At 35.6% G+C, this 21232-nt stretch overlaps 1 protein-coding gene across 1 annotated transcript in view; it reads left to right on the top strand.

Moving 5' to 3' along the window:
- ESRRG (estrogen related receptor gamma) overlaps positions 1–20824 on the top strand; it is a 62387-nt gene extending 41563 nt beyond the window's left edge. Inside the window, exons 3-4 of the mRNA XM_045536016.1 lie at positions 5143–5412; positions 16925–20824. Coding sequence (XP_045391972.1) covers positions 5143–5412; positions 16925–17169 — 515 coding nt within the window. The 3' untranslated portion in view covers positions 17170–20824. The remainder of the gene's footprint in view (positions 1–5142; positions 5413–16924) is intronic.
- The last annotated feature ends 408 nt before the right edge of the window (positions 20825–21232 follow it).

The raw sequence follows: 21232 nt of genomic DNA, 5'->3' as shown, positions 1-21232 counted from the left end.
AGCTTTCTCATGGCATCAACAAATGTTGAAACAGATGATTAAATTAGCAAGCAAGGGAGCTATTTCCCATTTTTGCCAATTATTCTTACATTTTACCCATACCAAATGTGATTGGGTCTAAAGTATTGAAATCTGGATTATGGTCAGCATAAAAGAGTAAAGATTCAAAGAATAGAATTATATGTATTGTATCTAATGCTTAAGTACAAATATACATTATCATCCCTTTTAAAAAAAATTTTTAAAGAAAACATTGCTGATAGCACCATGTAGATGTCCCAGCCTTCACTTCAGCAGTTCACCATCTGTAGCTGCTTAACTCTAGCTCCTAGTGAGTTCTAGTCTATGGAAAAAAAAATATATATATATATATATATATATATAATGTATATATATGTCTCCTACAAGACCCTGAGCTATGTGTTTTGTGAATCATAGAACAAGTGATACATCAGCCCATATGTAAAAATAGCAACTGGCTTAAAAATACAAAGTTAACTTATTTCTAACAAGGGCTATGCATCTGTGCATCTACTGGTGGCTAAGACCAAATCTTAGTGCCACTATTATTCTTTCCTTCCCTCATTCCTGTAAACATTAGGTTTATTTGTATGGCAGAGGAAGAATCTAGCTTTTGCTACGTTGCTCAATCACCTTCTCCAAACGAACTTCATTTGTGATCTCAGTGAGTCATTATGGCATAATTACCATTCTAGCATGATATGCTCTTTGTTGAAAAGTGTCAATTTTTTTGTGCAACAGAAAAACTACAGTTCAAAAACCGTGAGCAGGCAAATCAATGCCATGATTAACTGACATTAACAGGCACCCTGAAGATTTAAAATGCTTTTTCTCTATTTCAAGCATGCAGCCGAGACGAAAATGCCTTGCAGGGGTTAAACCCAAATGCCTGTGCTGCAGCCTATTTCTGTCAACACTCTGTTCAGGAAATAAACATTTATGCTTTCTGAAATGAAAGTGTATTTTTGAAGACTAGCCGTCAGATATTTTTTGCCCTTCACACTTTCAAATGCTTAGCCTTTTTTGTAAGTTGACTGCAAAGTGCATCAGTTTGCCAGGCCAAAAAAAAAAAAAAAAAAAAAAGTGCTTGACGAGTGCCCATGGCACCACTGTCAACCCCCGAAGTTTCTAGAAGAAGAATGCAAGAGGATTGGCCACAAAACATGCTTTCTTCAAGCTTATTACCTCAGGGGTACCTGCCTCTTGAGAAGCTTTTCAATCCTTCCAGATGATGTTATTCCCAACTGTCATCTGGTTTATTCGGAGCACACTGTATTGCAGATAAACATGCTATTTAACTGCAGGTCAAGGTAGACAGTCATTCTGCTAGCAAAATGCCTGAGATACATTAAATGGCACTGACTTCAGGACGGAGATGAAGAGAGATCCAAGTTGTCAGTGATATGCACAGAGTAGACCGCAGTTGGGGAAGAAAAAATGTGCCATGGTATCAGTATATTTTAAAAAGCTGTAATACGGCCAAACATTTAAAACTATAACCTGTCACACACTAAAGATTAAGATCCAGGGATGTACAAAACATGAAGTTCAAATGACACAACTGCAAAGCATATTTTATTTCACTTGGGAAAGAGGCTTCTCTCCAAGGATAGCTAAATGTTAACAGATGATGAGGACCTCTAACTTGGAGCCCGATAGCTGTAAAACACCATTAAATGCCTAGGAAAAACACAAACATGTCATTATCATTTGGATACCAGTATGTGTAAGCCAATAGAGCAATCGTGTTCTTAGAAAAGTTCTTAGACTCAGTTTATTAAAACATGCATTTTCATTTAAGCCCTTGGTCATTTTGCTCAGTTCTGTTGATAAAAATATCCATCTTAATCGTGTGTTTTTATGTATGTGTAATATAGCTAGTACTTACTCCTAAAGGACAGGTAAAATAATTTTATGGAATTAAGGTAAAACCCCTATTATGTATTTGGCCTCCTTAGTGACCAGATGAACATGAGTATCTCCTAACAAGGCTGTCTAACTACTGCTCGGGCATTTGGACAGGAGAGCTCTGTGTGGCAGCTTCCAGATTGCAGAGGTTTGGTAGTAAAGAGTTAAAATGACAGACAGTTGTTTCTAGACAAGAAGAAATAGAAATCCAGACTTTTATTTTGCAAAGCGTGGGTTGTCCTTTTTCCTATGGATTTACAAAAATTACACTTCCTTCAGTCATCTGAAATAGACTTGAGGATATCAAGCAAGCAAACCTTTTGTGCTATATCCATCTCCCCATGCTCCCTGACCAAAAAAAGAAGAACCTTTTCTTTACCTTTTCCCCTTCTCTTTATTTCATAGAAATGCAAAAGGAAAAGTTACCTTTGCAGGAAGGATAAACACACACACACACACACACACACACACACACACACACACCCATCAACACAGGGGAAGCAACTTGCAGGATCAACCTAAATAAAAATGAAATTTTATTGCTTTTTGCTTAATTAAACCCCAAAGAAATGTGCGAAACATTGTTATGGCTGAAGCATTGTTAATTTGTAAATCACAGGGACAAAGGGGCCCCGGTGCAACTTTAAAGTTTCCGTGCACGTAAATGTCGATAGCGTGCCTTCTCCATCATCAGCACTAAATTCACATTGATGCCTCTTTTCTTCTCCGTATTGATCCTTCCATGAGAACGTAGATTTGTATCTGTTAATTAATGCGTCCTGAAACAGCGTTTGTATTAATCAGGTAGATAAGAAAAATTGGATGCCTGCACCCCCCTGACAACCGTAAAAGTGCTGGCCCTGATAAAATCGTGGATGGACCTCAATAAAAAAGTTCCTCCTTCCACTCAATAAACTAATCATCCTGCTTTTAATTATTCGGCAGAAAGATGTGTGGAGATTGGAGAATGTGTAAATCTATTTACTAACAGCAGTGTCTGGGAGGGAGAATAGGGCTGTCACAGGAAGGTGCTGCGGGCTATGCGCTCTGTCCATCTGCTGCTGCACAAAAACTGCTGCTTGGGAGCATGAAAAGAACAAGGAAACTAAGGCCAATTGAAAAGACCCATTTCTTTTTGCTTATAACTTTGCAGACGATCATTTCCTTTTTTTTTTTTTTTCTTTTGTCTGTTTCATTTACAAAAGAAAATCCTACTTAGTCTCTTTTCTTGAGTTCGATATTTGGATTTGCATTGCCCCATTTTTCTTGGGGAGGGGAACAGAAAAAAGAGCAATGTGGCTTTTGTTTGTTTGTTTGTGAGTATGACATTCCATTTTCAAAAGCACCTGGTTCCAAGCCCACTCAGGTTAAATAGTTATTTTTCTCTTTTGAGTCCCTGTTTAAAATATTACCCGCTTTTTATATCTCTGATTCTAGGAGGACATTTATTAACTTAACCCCAAATTGCAATGACAAAAAATAAAGAATAAGAAAAAATAGACTTACACAGCCAGTCCAAAAGAAAAACCCTGTCAAATAACATGTAAGCACCTTGATAAACAATGAAAGAAAAGCTTTTTGCACATGCCTTAAAGACTCCGCTAAGAAAAGCTTGACTAATCCCTTTTGATGATTTTATTAAGCACTTATAGTTCATGGTACCAAATGGAAAACCACTAGTTTCACCAATAGGTCAGGAAATTATCTTCTTTTCTTTACTGTGCTGTAGTTTCTAATGTCATATGGGACATGCACAAATTGATATGAATAAAAAGGACAGCAACAGTGTCCATAAGCAAGAGCCTAAAAAGGTTGGGTATCAGTGGATATTTATGTTTGAGTAATAATGTCTAGAAGGGGAATAAAAATAGATTTCTTAAGTTTTGTTATTAAAAATGATCCTCCCTTCTGTAGAATTACTGGTGGTAGGACCTTCAACCATGGTGCCATTGTCCTCAAAAACCATGGGTGGGTAGTCACCCTTGGAATTCCTGGGCATACCCTTGGAAATGAAAGTGAAGTTTTAAGAAACATTTCTTTTTTAGGACTCTTGGAAGAAGCATCTGATCATGAGGTATCTACACTAAGACTTCCTTTTAGAATATACATCTTGTCCCTATGAGATATAAATATATATCTTTACTCCTAAGTAGGTTTAATTATACTGCTTCCTCTTTTCCTGTTGAACATTTTCTTTTTAATATTTTTTGCGTATGTTTTCTCAAGTTCAGAAGGGACTTTAAATATGCACGTATGAATGCAGCCCAGATTTGCACTAAACAATTGAAGGAGTCAAACAGATAATTCAGATAAAAATAATATATAATATAGCAACACTTACTGAATGCATGTTGTAAATTAGTGTTTAGGTGCATGCTATTTTATATTTCCCAAATGCAAAATTTTAAGGTATAAGTTAATTGTCTTGTTCAAAGCGAAAGAGGCAGTAGCTAAGTGGAGCCAGTATTTACATTCAGAATCTGGTTCTGTTCATATCATTTCTACCAAACCCCATTACTTGTATATTTAAATTTTATTTTAACTAGATCTTAAGAACGAATTGTGGCTTTTCTACTTGGTGAGGAAGCCAGGCTGCTAAGTATTCCACTTTCTTCTATGTTAAAAATCACCATTTTAAAAAGAAATTCATGTTGAACATCAATGGGGGCAAAATATCTAATTAAGAAGGCTCATCTGGTTTTAACTCATCATCCACTGTGCTTTTGACTATTACAGAGAAATGTTTCTGAGTTGTACCGTCCTCTGTGGCCTAAATTGTTTTCTTTTTTTTTTTCCACTTTTTTTTTTTACCTTTATGTTGTTTATTAATAGTAGTGTTTAGAGATAAGATAGTTGAAAATCTGACTTTCTTTCTTTCTTTAAGACATTCCTAAGGATTTCAGCCAGAAATCAAGTGTTCTTAAAGATCACATTGTATTTTCTTCTCAAATGAAAGAAAGAAAACTACTTGTCTATTATATTTCCCTTAACCTTGGCTATAAAACCTATAGAAAACATCCACAAATTGAGGAAGCTAGTTTGTGACTTTTACTTTGCTGTGAACAAAGTGATCAGGGGAAAATTTTAAGAGCTTCTAATCAAAGCTCAGCAAATTTTGAGCAGTGATGCAGAAGCCAGCCACCATATGAAACTAATGTTGCATTATGAAATTATGGCTTTAAAGTAACTTGATCTGCCCATCTTTCCATGCAGGCTTCTCCACGCTGTCCCTGGCGGACCAGATGAGCCTTCTGCAGAGTGCTTGGATGGAAATTTTGATCCTGGGTGTCGTATACCGATCTCTCTCGTTTGAGGATGAACTTGTCTATGCAGACGATTATATAATGGATGAAGATCAGTCCAAATTAGCAGGCCTTCTTGATCTAAATAATGCTATCCTGCAGCTGGTAAAGAAATACAAGAGCATGAAGCTGGAGAAAGAAGAATTTGTCACCCTGAAAGCTATCGCTCTTGCTAATTCAGGTTGGCATATTGATGTGGTGGTTGTTACATTTTTTAATATGCCAGTTTTACCCCTTCCCTAAACTTCTTCAGGGATTTACTAGACCTAGTTTGTAAATTCTGTATGAGTCAGCAAAATTATAATCAGTATAGCTTTCTAGTGAAAAGTTAGAAACAGGAAAAATACACTTAATGGGAATTATTTTCATGTTACTTGCTTATTGAAAGCTGTGAAACTTTTATCAATTAATGCATTTACAATTTGGATCATAGTAGAGCAAAAGCTCTTGTAGGAATAGCATAAACAGACACTCTTAGGACAAAATTAGCTCCATTGTCTTTTATGCATAAGTCAAAATTAGGGAATTATGGATACACACAAATCAGTCTTTCCCCTCAAAAATGCAAATTTCGCAATTGGCAAAATATATTTAGTGTTGCTTTTAATTTTGGTTATCTAAGAATACTCTGTTTTTTCACATTCTGGAGTTCTTTACAAGTCAAATACTGCTAAAGGAGTATTTCCCTCAAAGGTACTACCTATGCAATAAGGGTTAAGAATTATGGGAATAAATGTTCTTTACATTTGAACTGAAATGTGCTAAAATAGAGAGCAACCTCTGATAAGTAAAAATCATTGGTGCTTTGTTGTTTTTCCCTTTGTGCCTCTCCTAATGCTTTATTATGGTCTTAAGTCTCTTTTAGCATTTGCATAAAGTTCAGGATGGATCCCTCTTTAATGACATGCCGATCATTAGATACCTGCGTGTCAATAACATGCTCTGATGCTATGTACCATTGACAGTCACACCGTGCCCCTCCATCTGCTTTTGTTTTGACCCTATCTTTGAACTTTATCTTGGTTGCTGGCCAGTAGTTTTCCCTTTAATTACAAGAAGGAAACTGTCAATAAAATCTGTTAAATGGGATGCAATGAGTGGCTTGAATGGGCGGACGGCTATTTGTTCAAATTCTGCAGCATTCAAGGTATTGACAGTTTGTTTTCTGGGGCCATATGTGACGATCAATCTCAGGCTGGGCTCAGCCGCGCTGAAAAATGAAAAACCAGATTGCTTTTGCTTACTTGTGGATGACGACTTTGTGATTTGGCGCGGTCCTAGTGAGATGAGACCTTCTGCCCAAATTGCCCCCATGAGAGCCAGGGACGCGTGACTGTTTTTAGAAATAATTTTTAATTGATTTTGTAATTAACAGTTCATCTACAATATTGATGCATGAATCCTTGGACTGATAGGAGGGAAATTGTTTTCAACAATGAAGTTGTACTTTCCTATTTGTCTTCATAATGGAGTTTAGCATTTCACAGTTTTAATTGTGAATATAAACCTCTTCCTCACCACATCGTTCACCCCTGTTCTCCCACTCCCCTGTGAAACTGTAAAATATGATTCCTTATGACAAATGGCATTGTTGTTATAAACCCTCAAGACCCCCTTGCCCTGTTCTCTCGCAGATCAAAGTGGGAGATGGGACGGAAATTCTCTGAGGATTTATTAGTTTGTACAGACTTTGCATTATAGAATCTCTCATAATTAGATGAAAGATTTTACAGCGATGGTTTTGGGAAGAATTTTTATTTAGTAATCATGAAACAATTCTAATTTAAAACATTTACTTTGTTAATCGTTTTTAAAATATAGGAAGCATGTTTTGTATCTTTTATGTTTCAAATTGCTTTTTAAAATTATTAACTAATCATGAATGCTGAGCAATGCTAAAACTTTTATCATCAAAATTGCTAAAATTTTATAATTTTAGATGTTGGGTGTATACTTTATGGCTAAGCATTATAATTTAGAGTACCTAAATTAATTAGCAGCAGCATTTCTGTCTCTGTTGCTTAGAAGTATAATCATTAATATATCCATTTTGATATATAAATGTTCTAATCCCACATACTCTACTGTTTGGGGGAGGAAGTGACCTACTTAACAGCAGTGACTGATGATGATTAGAAACTCTTTATGTGAAGAACTAGTTTATTTTCTTATGTAAAGCCCAAAATGGTTAACAAGCCCTCCCTTTTTCTTCTGTCGTAGTAGTTGAGCTAGCATTGCTGCTTCTCAAAAAAAGTCTCCTTGTCACAAAATTTTCTTACAGATGATTTTAACATTCATTTAGCCTCTCAATACCAAGAAAAAAATCAACTGAATCAGAGCCCATACTAAAGAAGAAATGATTAAGTACTATAAGGAATATTTTAATGTCTCAATCCTGCCACCTCTCTTGTGTGGCCTTTTTCTCATCCACACAACCTGCAAGCCCCCCACCACTTTACTTTGGGGTAAACCACTCAGAAAGTAATTTTCTTTGATACTGTCAGTATGATGCTATCTTATGCCATTTTTCATCATTATTTGGAGATCAGCAATGAAGTTATAGAGTCATTCTTGCTTAGATCCAATGTAAGATTCTTAAACTCCTCATAAACGTATCTATATGAAAATATTTTAATGCTTTCCATAGACACCCTAGAAATCTCCCAGATTTATTTTTTTTTATTTTTGTTTTTTTTAGTATTTAGGAATTCCGGGTTAATATAAGTGACTTTCTGTGCAAAAAAATATCTATTTTAGTGTTATTTATGTAAATATTTTGGCTTTCCCTATATGGCTGTAGGTATTAACAACCATTGTCTCATTTGTCTAAATTTCAGCTTATTTTAAACATCTGTCTTTATTCAATAATTACAAATGTTGTGCTTATGCTTGGGAAACAGGCAATTGGCTTCCTGATAATGGCTGTCATATTTTTTGCAGCCATGTTTCTGTCATTTGTGAATTCGGGATCCTTATCACACCAGAACATCATTGCAAGCATATTCCCTATCTTTAGGTATGGCCAAAACAACAATAGATCATGACCTAATTTTGCAATTCTCGCATTCGAATATTTGAAAACCCTAAATAATGGTTCCAGTTACATTTGAAAATAAGCAACTTGGAGACTCACTTAAGCTATGTATCCTTTTATTTTTTAGTATGAGCAACCTCTTGAGCAATTATTGCATCACTAATATATCTATGTGAAATTGAATTTAAAAAGAAAAATCTAGGTCACAATTTTAATATTGTAATTTTTAGGCCCCAGTTTTCTCATGCATGCACCGAGAGGTTTGACTAATCTCAAGTTCTTTCCATTTTGGGGATTCTATGATTCTATAGTTAATTTTATCTCTATTGGAAAATATAGTAAAGTATTCCTATAAGCATTTAGGGTAAGGTTATATCATGAGATTCTATTCTCTTGCTTGGGTCTGTTGATTCTTGTGTGTAAGAATTTCTTTGAAATTATATTCTGGAAAAGTAAAAGTGGTTTAAGGTTATGAATCACTTTATTCTGACCATTCTCTGTTGCTCAAGTCACAAGACCTTCAAATTCCATAGCTGCCACTCATATCCCGATCTTTCTTACCCCTGTCCTACCCCCAATCTGACGCCAGGCAAACCCAATCCATTCAAGAATAAATATGTTTTAAGTTGAGTTTTCTGTTTTACTTCTACACATTATTTCCAGAATAAAAGCCCCCATTGATATCTAGCTACAAGTAATATTTTGGTCATCAACTTAAAGTCATAAGTAATTATAATGACCTCATGACAGCATTCTGTTTTCCCTGAGGACAAATGGTATGTGTGCAGACTTGTGTAATTTCAAGGGTCAAAAAGTTTATGATTGCTGTAGTAGACTGATATGGGGGCCAGTTTTAATTAGAATATTTGGGCCCTTATATAAGTTTGGCCTAGTCTTTCTCAATCTTTTTTCATTATCACTCTTTTAGGAGGGCGCTTTAGATATGATTTTCCTAATAACCCCCAAGGAAATATTAATACCACAAATAAACTATATATCTGTTTATGTACTATATGTGTGTATATATATATATATATATATATATATATATATATATGCATTTTTCCTAAGAAGAGAATTTTTTTTCTACTCTCTAATTCCAAATCTCACCTCCTTTGAGAAAACATGGTTTGACCATATAACTGTTTTCTTATCTGTAAAATAAGGCAGATGAATTAAATAATGTGTAACATCCCCTAAATGGCCTAAAAGTTTTAGGTTGGTTACTTTTAAGTGAAGGTGGTGAGAGTTTGAGATACATACATATATATACTTATATTTATATGTACACAAAGTGAAACTTGGCCATTATCCAACTTTACTAAAATTTTGACTAAATTTGATGACGTGATAGTCTGGAGATAAGATTTAGCTGTTGGTCAAGAAATTATCTTTTTTCAAAATCTTTCTTTAGACATTTCTTAAGTCCCTGCCGGGGCATCTCATTTTATTCCTACAACATGCCTATGCAGTAGACTGTCCAATATCATTTTACAGGTATCTGAAGTAAGCTGATAAAAGATGTGTGGTTACTATGAGGCAGAGAGTTGGACCTTTTGTCTCTTGCTATTAATGAGCTATTTTGTTTCTACAAATAATTATATACCATGTCTTTTAAAGGGTCAATGCAGAAGCCTTGAGCCATTGCAATTTCACATCTGGGAACCTAAATTAGTGTTTAGCTTAATTTAGAATTTTGTGTCTACTTCTCTTATCTTGCCATCTTCTTGGGGTTATGGTACTATAAAATCACCCAGGAAAGTGACAAACAGAATTAGAGATGAAATACTTACCATGAGATTGTGGCATTTTATGAGAAATGAATATATGTAGGTTTTTGTGGCAGGTAGATGTTTTTTCCTAACTTTCACTCAGATCAAACCATATTAATAGTATCAGGTAAATAAGAAAACCAAATTACAACTTTCCATCTCCTAGTCTACTTTTCTTTAGTTTTTACTCAAGTCTGCCATGACTGTTTGGATAATTTTAATTTTATTTAAGGTGATGTATTTGGGAAGTGATTTTTAAAAATTCAATACAGCACTTAAATTTCAAAGAAATTATGATATTGCAAATGTTTAGGTAAAAAATAAAAGCCGGTTCTTAAATGTTTCTTTTCATGCTCAATGATTACTATGCCTTGGCAAGTTAGAGGAAATATTTGCTGCAAATATCTTTGTGCTTCCAGCCTGGGCAATAAGCACATAAAATACTTTGCAGTTGCCCATTTCTGGGGAGTGACTATCATGCAACATCATTTTCACGTACAGGTCTTAAAATAATGAGCTGTTACAAAATGTCATTAGCATGGTACAGATCATTTCTGATGTGTTGGAAGGTTGGACTATTCACCACCCAAGTTGGTGTCAATGTTTATTTATTCAGTATGCTGTAATTGTCTTGACCACTTCTAGCCAAAGGAGTTAGAAAGCTCCTGAAAAAGTGTAAGGTACAGAGAGAGAGAGAAATCCAGAGAAGGCCTTAAGGATCTAGAAAAGATCTAGCAGGGAAATCTCATTATGCAAAGTAAACATAACCATGATAACAGTAATTTGGAATTTGTAAGGGAACCCTGGAGAAAAGAAACTATGACTACGGAGGTGTTCTGTGGTTTAACATTTTATATAAATATAGTAAGAGTGATTGGTGTGGCTGGTGTAAGTGTAGGAGAAGCCTGGATTTTTAGCCAGAACAAGAAATGAGGAAAACCTGCCTCCTGAAAAACTAAATGCATCTTAATGGAAAGCTGTGAAACTGGAAGTTCTATTCTTTCCACCCTAGTTGAGCACAAAATCAGAATTATTCTTACTCTTTCCAATATTCAAATCATAACTTCTCTGGGTTGGAAAAGACCTAAAACATTTTCTGACCCAGCTCCCTATTGGATATATGAACAGCTTCCTTAGTATTTCTGCTTCATGTTTCTACAGCCTTTATAGGAAAACTGCTTGATTCGCTGCTTTCTAGAAGAGACCATTATTCCATCAGAAGTTTCTCACTCTCTCTAGCTCTCTCACACCATTCTAATGCGAAAGAAAACACAAATTTTAAAGAACATACAAAATGTGTAACTTAATGAATGTATTAGCTTCCTATGCTGTTGTAACAAATCATCACAACTTGATGGCTTTAAACAACACAAGCTTATTCTCTTCTAGTTCTGGAGGTCAGACATCAATTGGTTCCACCTGGGTCTAAGACAAGGTGTGGACAGGGCTATACTCCCTCTGGAGGTTCTAGGGGACAGTCTGTTTCCTTGTCTTTTCCAGATCCTAGAGCTACATTCCTTGGCTCAGGGCACCTTCTTCCATCTCAACAGTCATCAGTGTGGCATTTTGCCTCAGTGGAAACATTGCCTTCTTCTTCCTTTGCCCTCTAACCCCTTTTAAGGACATTCTTGCTTTCATTGAGAGCCCACTTGGATAATCCAGGATAATCCCTCATATTAAGATCCTTAATTTACTCACATCTACAAAGTTCATTATGCCATAACATTCACAGATTCCAGAGATGATGGCCTGGATATCTCTGGGGCCATTTTTCAGCCTACCACAATGAGTATATATGCACGGTCAAAAAAAATTTTGAGACGAATCTCAAAATCCCTTCCAGGTGTCTTGTCCCCATCTCAGCCCCCTCCCTTCCCACGAAAGTAACCACTATCCTGTCTCTATTTTTATAGTCATCAATTCCTTATATCTTATTATAGTTTTATTACTAAATGTGTATCTTTAGTTATTACAATTTAGTCTTGATCATTTGTGAAAAAAAATCTTATGGATAGATCTTTAAGTCTCCTTTAATCTAAAAGCTCCTCCTTCATTTTCATTTTCTTCTGCTTTGTCTGTTGAAAAGGCCAGAGAATTTGACCTATAGGGCTTCCCACAGTCTGGACGTTGATGATTGCATACTCTTGTTCGTCATGTTTCTCTACCCTTTGCATGTTTTGCAAATCGGCCACTGGATCCGGAGACTTGATCAGACTCAGGTTCTATCCCTATGGCATCTGTAGGAGGTGTGGTGTTCACTGGGAGGCACATACTGTCTGGTGGTCTCTCTTTCTGTAATGTTAGCAACTGCTGGTGTTCATTACCTGAATTCATTAACCACTGGGGGTTGCAACACGGTGGTTTGTAATTTTCTATTTTTACTTTTCTTTTTTCATTCAGTAGTTGGAATATTTACAAAGTAATGCTTTCTCTTTTCTCTTATTTGGTTACCAGTGATACAGCTTGTGTAGGAAAAGTAGTATAAATGCTTGTTATTTCTCTTTATTTATAATAAATAATTGGTGTCCTGTGTTTTTAATGTTGTTAGAAACACATGTATTCAAGCACACTGAATGGATTTTAATCGCAATTGTGATCCTTTTTGGAACTCAAATTGTCCCATTTTTGTCACTGGGAACTTCTTCACATTGGCTTCTGGAATCTTTTTGAATGACCTAGTGGTTGTAGATATTATTCTTCCTGTTTGGTATGACAAGATATTCTATATTCATATTAAATGGTTACTAGCTGCAACCTTGAATCAGATTACAGCTGGAGGCCCAGTCCTCCACTGGCCATTCTTCCTAGGCCCCTTCAGTGGAGAGAGCTAGGAACACAGACAGGCATAGACCTGATTTGCTGTGTGTGTGTGTGTGTGTGAGAGAGAGAGAGAGAGAGAGAGAGAGAGAGAGAGAGAGAGAGACTATGTATTTTGGAGATACTCTGTCATCTAGTTTTGCCATCTAGTTACTCTGTTTTTTTCTGTGCAGATTTGGAGAGATTAAATAATTTCTACTGTCTGCGTTAATTAAGAGCCAATTTGCTGTGGCAGTCAACCAGTGTTCCTCAGTACCCTAGCTGATTGTCTCCCAAAGGATCACTCTGTTAGACTTCTCATAAATTGCATATAGAAATTTTGAGGCACAGATTCTCTTTTAGAAAATAGATGTTTGCTCATTTCTCTGTTCTTTCCATCATGTTCTGTTTCATTCCTTTAATGATTGGAGAGGTTGCACTGATCCTATACTTATTATCCCACCTCCTGTAGGCAGTTTACAAACCCCAAAGATTAGCACCTGTGTTCCACGGAAAAGATTACTCTGAGTGTGTTGACTCTGAATATACTGTGTCTCTGTCTAATATTCACTTCCATCCTCAAAATAAGATTTGGCACCATTGAGAAAGTATTTCCAAGAATGAGCTGTAAGTTCTGAAGACAGTTTCTAGTAGGACTTGGATATTCTGCAGTAGCTATGTCCATGCCCACAATGAGTAATATCTTTATCATAGAGAAGGGTAGTGTTTCACTCTAGAGAAGATATAAAATCTTCTTTTGCAATGGCTCTAGGTCTCATTGAATTTGGAGCTATTAGTATAAAAATATCTAGCCATCTTCCCAAAGTAAGCAATCTGAACTAAACACATTCCTTTCGGATCCTCTTCACAGAGTAAAATATTAGAAGTTACAAAAGGGCTCTATTTTATTATTAGGTGTTGAAACTTAATATATGGGCAATAATTTATGTATCATTTGCACTCTGGTTATCTTTTAAAATCATGATTCTTTTTGAATAGCATTCATTTGTCTTATTGTCTAATTCAGTAGTTCTCAACCCTGCCTTGGTGGTAGAATCACTTAAATTTTTAACAGTAATGTCGTCCTGGGTCCAGCCTCAATATTCTGATTTAATTGATCTGGGATTGGGCCAGTTTTTTAAGAGCTCACCTAGTGTTTTTAACATGCAGCCTAGTGCTGTCTAGTTAATTCATAAACTGATGATCTCCATTAAGTTTAGCTGGTTCTCATTAGCACAAATACTAGGAGTTGTTCTTTTAAAGCATAGTTAAAAAGAAACCAGCATCAACAACCAAAGCTAAAAAATTACTTAAATTAATGCCAGTTCTACTGAGCCTGGCAACGTGTAAATTTAGCCCAAAGAACGAAACAGAGATTAAAGCCACAGAGCCAGAACTTGAACTAGGATCCCTAATGTAGATTAATATTTTCTTCAGCAGTCTGCCCGCTGAATCATGGTCTAATTAAATAGTTCAGATTTAGTGAGTTTGCATTTAAAGTATTAGCAGATCTGAGAATGGGTAAAGCTAAAATGAGTTAGAATCTTTTCTGTAAATGGGAAGTTAAATTATCATAGTAATTTGATTAAATCATTTTTAAATCTCTCAAGCTAAATCACAGCCTTTAAAGAATAGTTTGAAGTCTTAATTGCTGTTTGTGAGCATATCTCTCTGCTATTTGTTCTCGCCTCATTTCCTGTGACATCCTATAATATATCTCCTGCCGTGTAAGAGTAGTAGGAAACGCAGGAGTTGCAGGGAAGGCTGAGGTAGCTGTGTAGCTGACTTCAAGCGTTCAAAGATACGCCACATAGAAAAAGGAAATTTATCCTGTATCAGTCCAATAGTTAGAACCAGGACCAAAGGATGGAATTTGGAGACAGATTTGGGAAACTATTACGAAGACATTTCTAATAATTTGTGTTGTCCCTTGTCAAGTAGACTACTCTAAATACTTTGCATGCAACTGGAAATTTCTCCGTTAGGAATGTTGTAAAGAAGATTGCTGATGAGGATGCAAGTTTGAATGAAATGAGCTCAGAGGACAATTTCATCTCATCATTTTTAAAAGGAAATGCCATGTTCAGTGTCGTACATTCTAGCAGCATAATTTGATTCAAAGAAACCCGAGTTTAAGCCCGACGCTGACACTTACTACCAGTGCCACCTGCCATCTAGGTTCATTGGAGATAAAATGAGGCAGTATACACCCAAAATAGGTGCTTGATAAATGGCAACTTTATTTTTATCCTGATTGTCTTTTGATCTAGTTGAAAAATATTTTGTTTTAATTTTGTTTTATCTCTATAGATTCCAATTCCTATATTCCCCATCCATCGCTTCCCCTGTTTTCACGTAGAGAGCTAACCTTTAGTCCCAAGATAGGTCGGGTATGTCCCCCTCATCTCCATTCCCCTATGTGCAAGGTCCTTAAGGCAATCATTTGTGTACCTAGAGTCACCACGGGTGTGTGTCCTTGCCCTCTCCCTCCCATTTTTCCTTCAGGCAGCATTTTAGTACAAACACAGAAAGAAAGAAAAAAAATACAAGAGCATCATCTCCATGACTGTTTTTCCATCACTAACATTACTGACCCACAGACAAATTCAGAAAGCGTGTGTGCTCATTTCTAAGTGGTGACTCCAATGGAAGTGGATGAAATTGCCATGCTGAGAGGAACTAGACTGGAGAGAGGCTGGGTAGAAACAGCCCACAGCGAGAGGCCAGGTGTGTGTTGGGGACTGTCTTAAGTTTCACTCCAGGGCACCACTAAGCAACACCATTTTCCACTTTGAAGAATTCCTTTTTTATTTTTTTTTTGGCTCTACCAGGCAGGCACTGAGTCTTGAGCAGTACATACTTACAAACAAATATATTCCAGATTAAAATGTTTCATTTAGTACCTAATGTAAATAGTGGTCAATTCACCAATGACATGGTGAAATGATTCAAAATGACAACGTAAATGAAAAAATAAACAAAATACAAAGAACTTCAAAAGACATGTTCCTAGTTATATTTGTCTATCTTTTAATCACTTTGCCATAATTTTTTATTATATGTTTAGCCACTTGATTTTAAATTATATTTCCTCTCTTTGTTCATGTGATCTATATTTGAATTGTATGAAAGATTAGGCTAACTACATATATCTTAGAGCGCAGCATTCTCAGAGAACTAGAATTATTAAACATGAAGAATCCCCCAAAGACTCCATTATGTGTAATTAACAGATAAACTGTCATCAGAATCAATAAAACGTGCTAAATGATTCAAACTTGTATATAATTAAGTGTCTGCTTTAGAGCTAGAGCTGTAACTTTTATTTTTTCCCCACATCTCACATTTCTCACAAGAATAATTGTGGCAACCTTGTTAACCCTTTCTTTGCTCGACTGAATTAGATTTTCAAATTAGTCATTTAAGGGCAAAGTTCACCTTTACAAATGTGAAAAATATTTCAGAACTCGACAATTTAAAGACTCCATTTGGTTTTCGGCAGGGAAATAGACTGTGTAAGGATGTTTTAATGAACTGCTACTTGAACATTAAAAATCCTAAAAGGATAAACAGTTTATTGTGATTTCTGTATAGTGCTACATTCAATGTATTCCCATGGAGTTCTCAAGATCTTAGGCATCAACATTTTTCCCCCTTTGGGAAATAGCAGCTTTTTGCAGGCAATATCAGGATCTTAAACAACTTTGCCTCACACAACACATAGAATAATACTTTTAATAGATGACCTTCCATATTTGTTTGTTGAATGAATGAAAAAATACATGAATGGAACAGTGAATAAAATAGTCCGGATTGTCACCTGTAAAAGAAAGCATTCTCATACTCAGCATTAGGTGGAAAAAAAATCCCACACATTTAAACAAATAGGTCTTTTGTAACAATTCCCATGTTTGAAACCAGTATTAGAAATTACCTACTGTTGGGAAATTAGAAAAAAAAAATGGAGATTTTAGAAACGTGAGACTCTGAACAAATCCCAGCTTCCAGCTTAGAGAAGTTGGAGGATAATTAATCTATATAGGTTTGTTTTTATTAATATGATTATTTATATTTTCTGCTCCACTGTACAGACTCCATGCACATAGAAGATGTTGAAGCTGTTCAGAAGCTTCAGGATGTCTTACATGAGGCCCTGCAGGATTACGAGGCTGGCCAGCACATGGAAGACCCTCGTCGGGCTGGCAAGATGCTGATGACGCTGCCACTCCTGAGGCAGACCTCTACCAAGGCTGTGCAGCATTTCTACAACATCAAACTAGAAGGCAAAGTCCCCATGCACAAACTTTTTTTGGAAATGCTGGAGGCCAAGGTCTGACTAAAAGCTTCCTGGGCCTTCCCATCCTGCACCTTGAAAAAGGGAAAATAAACCCAAGAGTGATGTCGAAGAAACTTAGAGTTTAGTTAACAACATCAAAAATCAACAAAGACTGCACGGATAATTTAGCAGCAAGACTATGAAGCAGCTGTCAGATTCCTCCGTATCTTCCCGATAAGTTTCTTTCTTTGTATTTTCTCTCTCATCTGCTTTTCTCCTTTTTTTTTTTTCATTTCTCCTCCTCTTATTTTTTTTTTTTCTTATTTTCTTCTTCCCCCTTGCTCATTTCTTACTTCGTTCATTACTGGTTCCCTCTCTCCTCCCTTTCCTTCCTGCCTGCCTGCCTTCGTTTTCTTCTCTTACTCTCTTCCCTCTCTTTTCTCATCCTCCCCCTTTCTTCTAAATTTTAAATAGATTTAGTTATAAAAATTTTTTTTTCCTTCTTTCCCTCTTTCCTTTCCTTTCCTTTCCTTCCTTCTGCTGCTGGACTTTTAAGAGTGGTCTCTAACCGAAGAGAGATGGAAGCCAGCCCTGCCAAAGGATGAAGATCCATAATATGGATACCAGTGAACTTATTGTGAACCATAACGTCCCCAATGACTAAGGAATCAAAGAGAGAGAACCAACGTACCTAAAAGTACAGTGCAACATAAACAAATTGACTGAGTGCAGTATTAGATGTCACGGGAGCAGCCTCTAATTAGACAACTTAAGCAACGTTGCATCGGCTGCTTCTTATCATTGCTTTTCCATCTAGATCAGTTACAGCCATTTGATTCCTTAATTGTTTTTTCAAGTCTTCCAGGTATTTGTTAGTTTAGCTACTATGTAACTTTTTCAGGGAATAGTTTAAGCTTTATTCATTCATGCAATACTAAAGAAAAATAAGAATACTGCGATTTTGTGCTGGCTTTGAACAATGATGAACAATAATGAAGGACAAATGAATCCTGAAGGAAGATTTTTAAAAAAAAAATGTTTTTGTTCCTTCTTACAAATGGAGATTTTTTTGTACCAGCTTTACCACTTTTCAGCCATTTATTAATATGGGAATTTAACTTACTCAAGCAATAGTTGAAGGGAAGGTGCATATTATCACGGATGCAATTTATGTTGTGTGCCAGTCTGGTCCCAAACATCAATTTCTTAACATGAGCTCCAGTTTACCTAAATGTTCACTGACACAAAGGATTAGATTACACCTGCAGTGACTTTGAATAGTCACATATAGAAGCACTGCACATGGAATACAAATCCGTAGAATTATCAGGAGTGCACCTCTCTACCTAGGAGGTACGTTGCCATAAGATTTCTAGCTGCCACAGTAGTTAGGAATGAGATACTGCCTAAACGTTTGCAAAGTTATAGACCTTGTCTCAGAAGGAGCTGTGAGCCAGTATTCATGTAAGAGGCAATAAGGCAAACGCCAGAATTAAAAAAAAAAATCATCAAAGACAGCAGACGCCTGACCAAATTCTAAAACCTAATCCAAATGAGTTTATTCATTTAGGAATGTTTGTTTAAATTAATCTGCAGTTTTAACCAAGAGCTAAGGCAATATATGTGCTTTTCAACCAGTATTGTCACAGCATGAAAAGTCAGTCAGGTTCCAGACTGTTAAGAGGTGTAATCTAATGAAGAAATCAATTAGATGCCCCCGAAATCTACAGTCGCTGAATAACCAATAAACAGTAACCTCCATCAAATGCTATACCAATGGACCAGTGTTAGTAGCTGCTCCCTGTACTATGTGAACAGTCTTATTCTATGTACACAGATGTAATTAAAATTGTAATCCTAACAAACAAAAGAAATGTAGTTCAGCTTTTCAATGTTTCATGTTTGCTGTGCTTTTCTGAATTTTATGTTGCATTCAAAGACTGTCGTCTTGTTCTTGTGGTGTTTGGATTCTTGTGGTGTGTGCTTTTAGACACAGGGTAGAATTAGAGACAATATTGGATGTACAATTCCTCAGGAGACTACAGTAGTATATTCTATTCCTTACCAGTAATAAGGTTCTTCCTAATAATAATTAAGAGATTGAAACTCCAAACAAGTATTCATTATGAACAGATACACATCAAAATCATAATAATATTTTCAAAACAAGGAATAATTTCTCTAATGGTTTATTATAGAATACCAATGTATAGCTTAGAAATAAAACTTTGACTATTTCAAGAATATAGATAAGTCTAATTTTTAAATGCTGTATATATGGCTTTCACTCGATCATCTCTCAGATGTTGTTATTAACTCGCTCTGTGTTGTTGCAAAACTTTTTGGTGCGGACTCGTTTCCAAAACTATTGCTACGTTGTGTGCTTTAAACAAAATACCTTGGGTTGATGTTTCATCAGCCCAGTGCTAGGAATACTGTGTATCTATCATTAGCTATATGGGACTATATTGTAGATTGTGGTTTCTCAGTAGAGAAGTGACTGTAGTGTGATTCTAGATAAATCATCATTAGCAATTCATTCAGATGGTCAATAACTTGAAATTTATAGCTGTGATAGGAGTTCAGAAATTGGCACATCCCTTTAAAAATAACAACAGAAAATACAACTCCTGGGAAAAAAAGGTGCTGATTCTATAAGATTATTTATATATGTAGTGTTTAAAAGATTATTTTCCAGAAAGTTTTGTGCAGGGTTTAAGTTGCTACTATTCAACTACACTATATATAAATGAACTATATACAATATATACATTGTTTTCACTGTATCACATTAAAGTACTTGGGCTTCAGAAGTAAGAACCAACCAACTGAAAACAGGAGATGGAGATATCTTAAAAGAAGGAGATACAGTTTTTAGTTTTCAGTTTAAATGACTGTCAGCATTACAAATGAATAAGTATCTCACAAATAGGAAATAAAACTAAAATGTAGATCTAAAAGAACTGCACGGGCTTTAGGGTAAATGCTCATCTTAAACCTCACTCGAGGGAAGTTTTTTCAAGTTTCAAGCAAGACCATTTACTTAATGTGAAGTTTTGGAAAGTAATAAAGGTGTATGTTTTAGCCATATGATTTTAATTTTTATTTGCTTCTTTTAGGTTTGTTCTTATTTAAAGCAATATGATTGTGTGACTCCTTGTAGTTACACTTGTGTTTCAATCAGATCAGATTGTTGTATTTATTCCACTATTTTGCATTTAAATGATAACATAAAAGATATAAAAAATTTAAAACTGCTATTTTTCTTATAGAAGAGAAAATGGGTGTTGGTGATTGTATTTTAATTATTTAAGCGTCTCTGTTTACCTGCCTAGGAAAACATTTTATGGCAGTCTTATGTGCAAAGATCGTAAAAGGACAAAAAATTTAAACTGCTTATAATAATCCAGGAGTTGCATTATAGCCAGTAGTAAAAATAATAATAATAATAATAATAATAATAAAACCATGTCTATAGCTGTAGATGGGCTTCACATCTGTAAAGCAATCAATTGTATATTTTTGTGATGTGTACCATACTGTGTGCTCCAGCAAATGTCCATTTGTGTAAATGTATTTATTTTATATTGTATATATTGTTAAATGCAAAAAGGAGATATGATTCTGTAACTCCAATCAGTTCAGATGTGTAACTCAAATTATTATGCCTTTCAGGATGATGGTAGAGCAATATTAAACAAGCTTCCACTTTTGACTGCTCTTTTGTATTGTGTTTCTTTTTTCCCCTCCCAACAAAAGAACCAAATGCATAAACACTGCCCTTTGTTGCTTCCATTCAAAGAGTATCTCTGAGTACCTGTTCCCTAAAAATAAAGTAGGAGTTTAAATAAGAGCTATATAAAGGCTTGTCAGAATGAATCCTAGGGTGCCAAGAGACATTTTGCATATTTAAGAGTATGCAAAGTGTCTCATGGCACATTAGAATTCATTCTGACAAGCCTTTATATAGCTCTTATTTAATCTTAAAGCATCTCCACATCATCCTGCATTACTCAAAATCATCGCCTCTATGTCAATGTCATAACAGAAAACTTTCCCCCTATTTTAAGATCATATTAAAACCTGCTAGAGATACCTATTATTTCCCTCTCTCAACAATTAA

This window comes from Lemur catta, chromosome 23 (genome assembly GCF_020740605.2).
Source record: "Lemur catta isolate mLemCat1 chromosome 23, mLemCat1.pri, whole genome shotgun sequence".
NCBI lineage: Eukaryota > Metazoa > Chordata > Mammalia > Primates > Lemuridae > Lemur > Lemur catta.
This window is presented reverse-complemented; position numbering and strand designations above follow the sequence as displayed.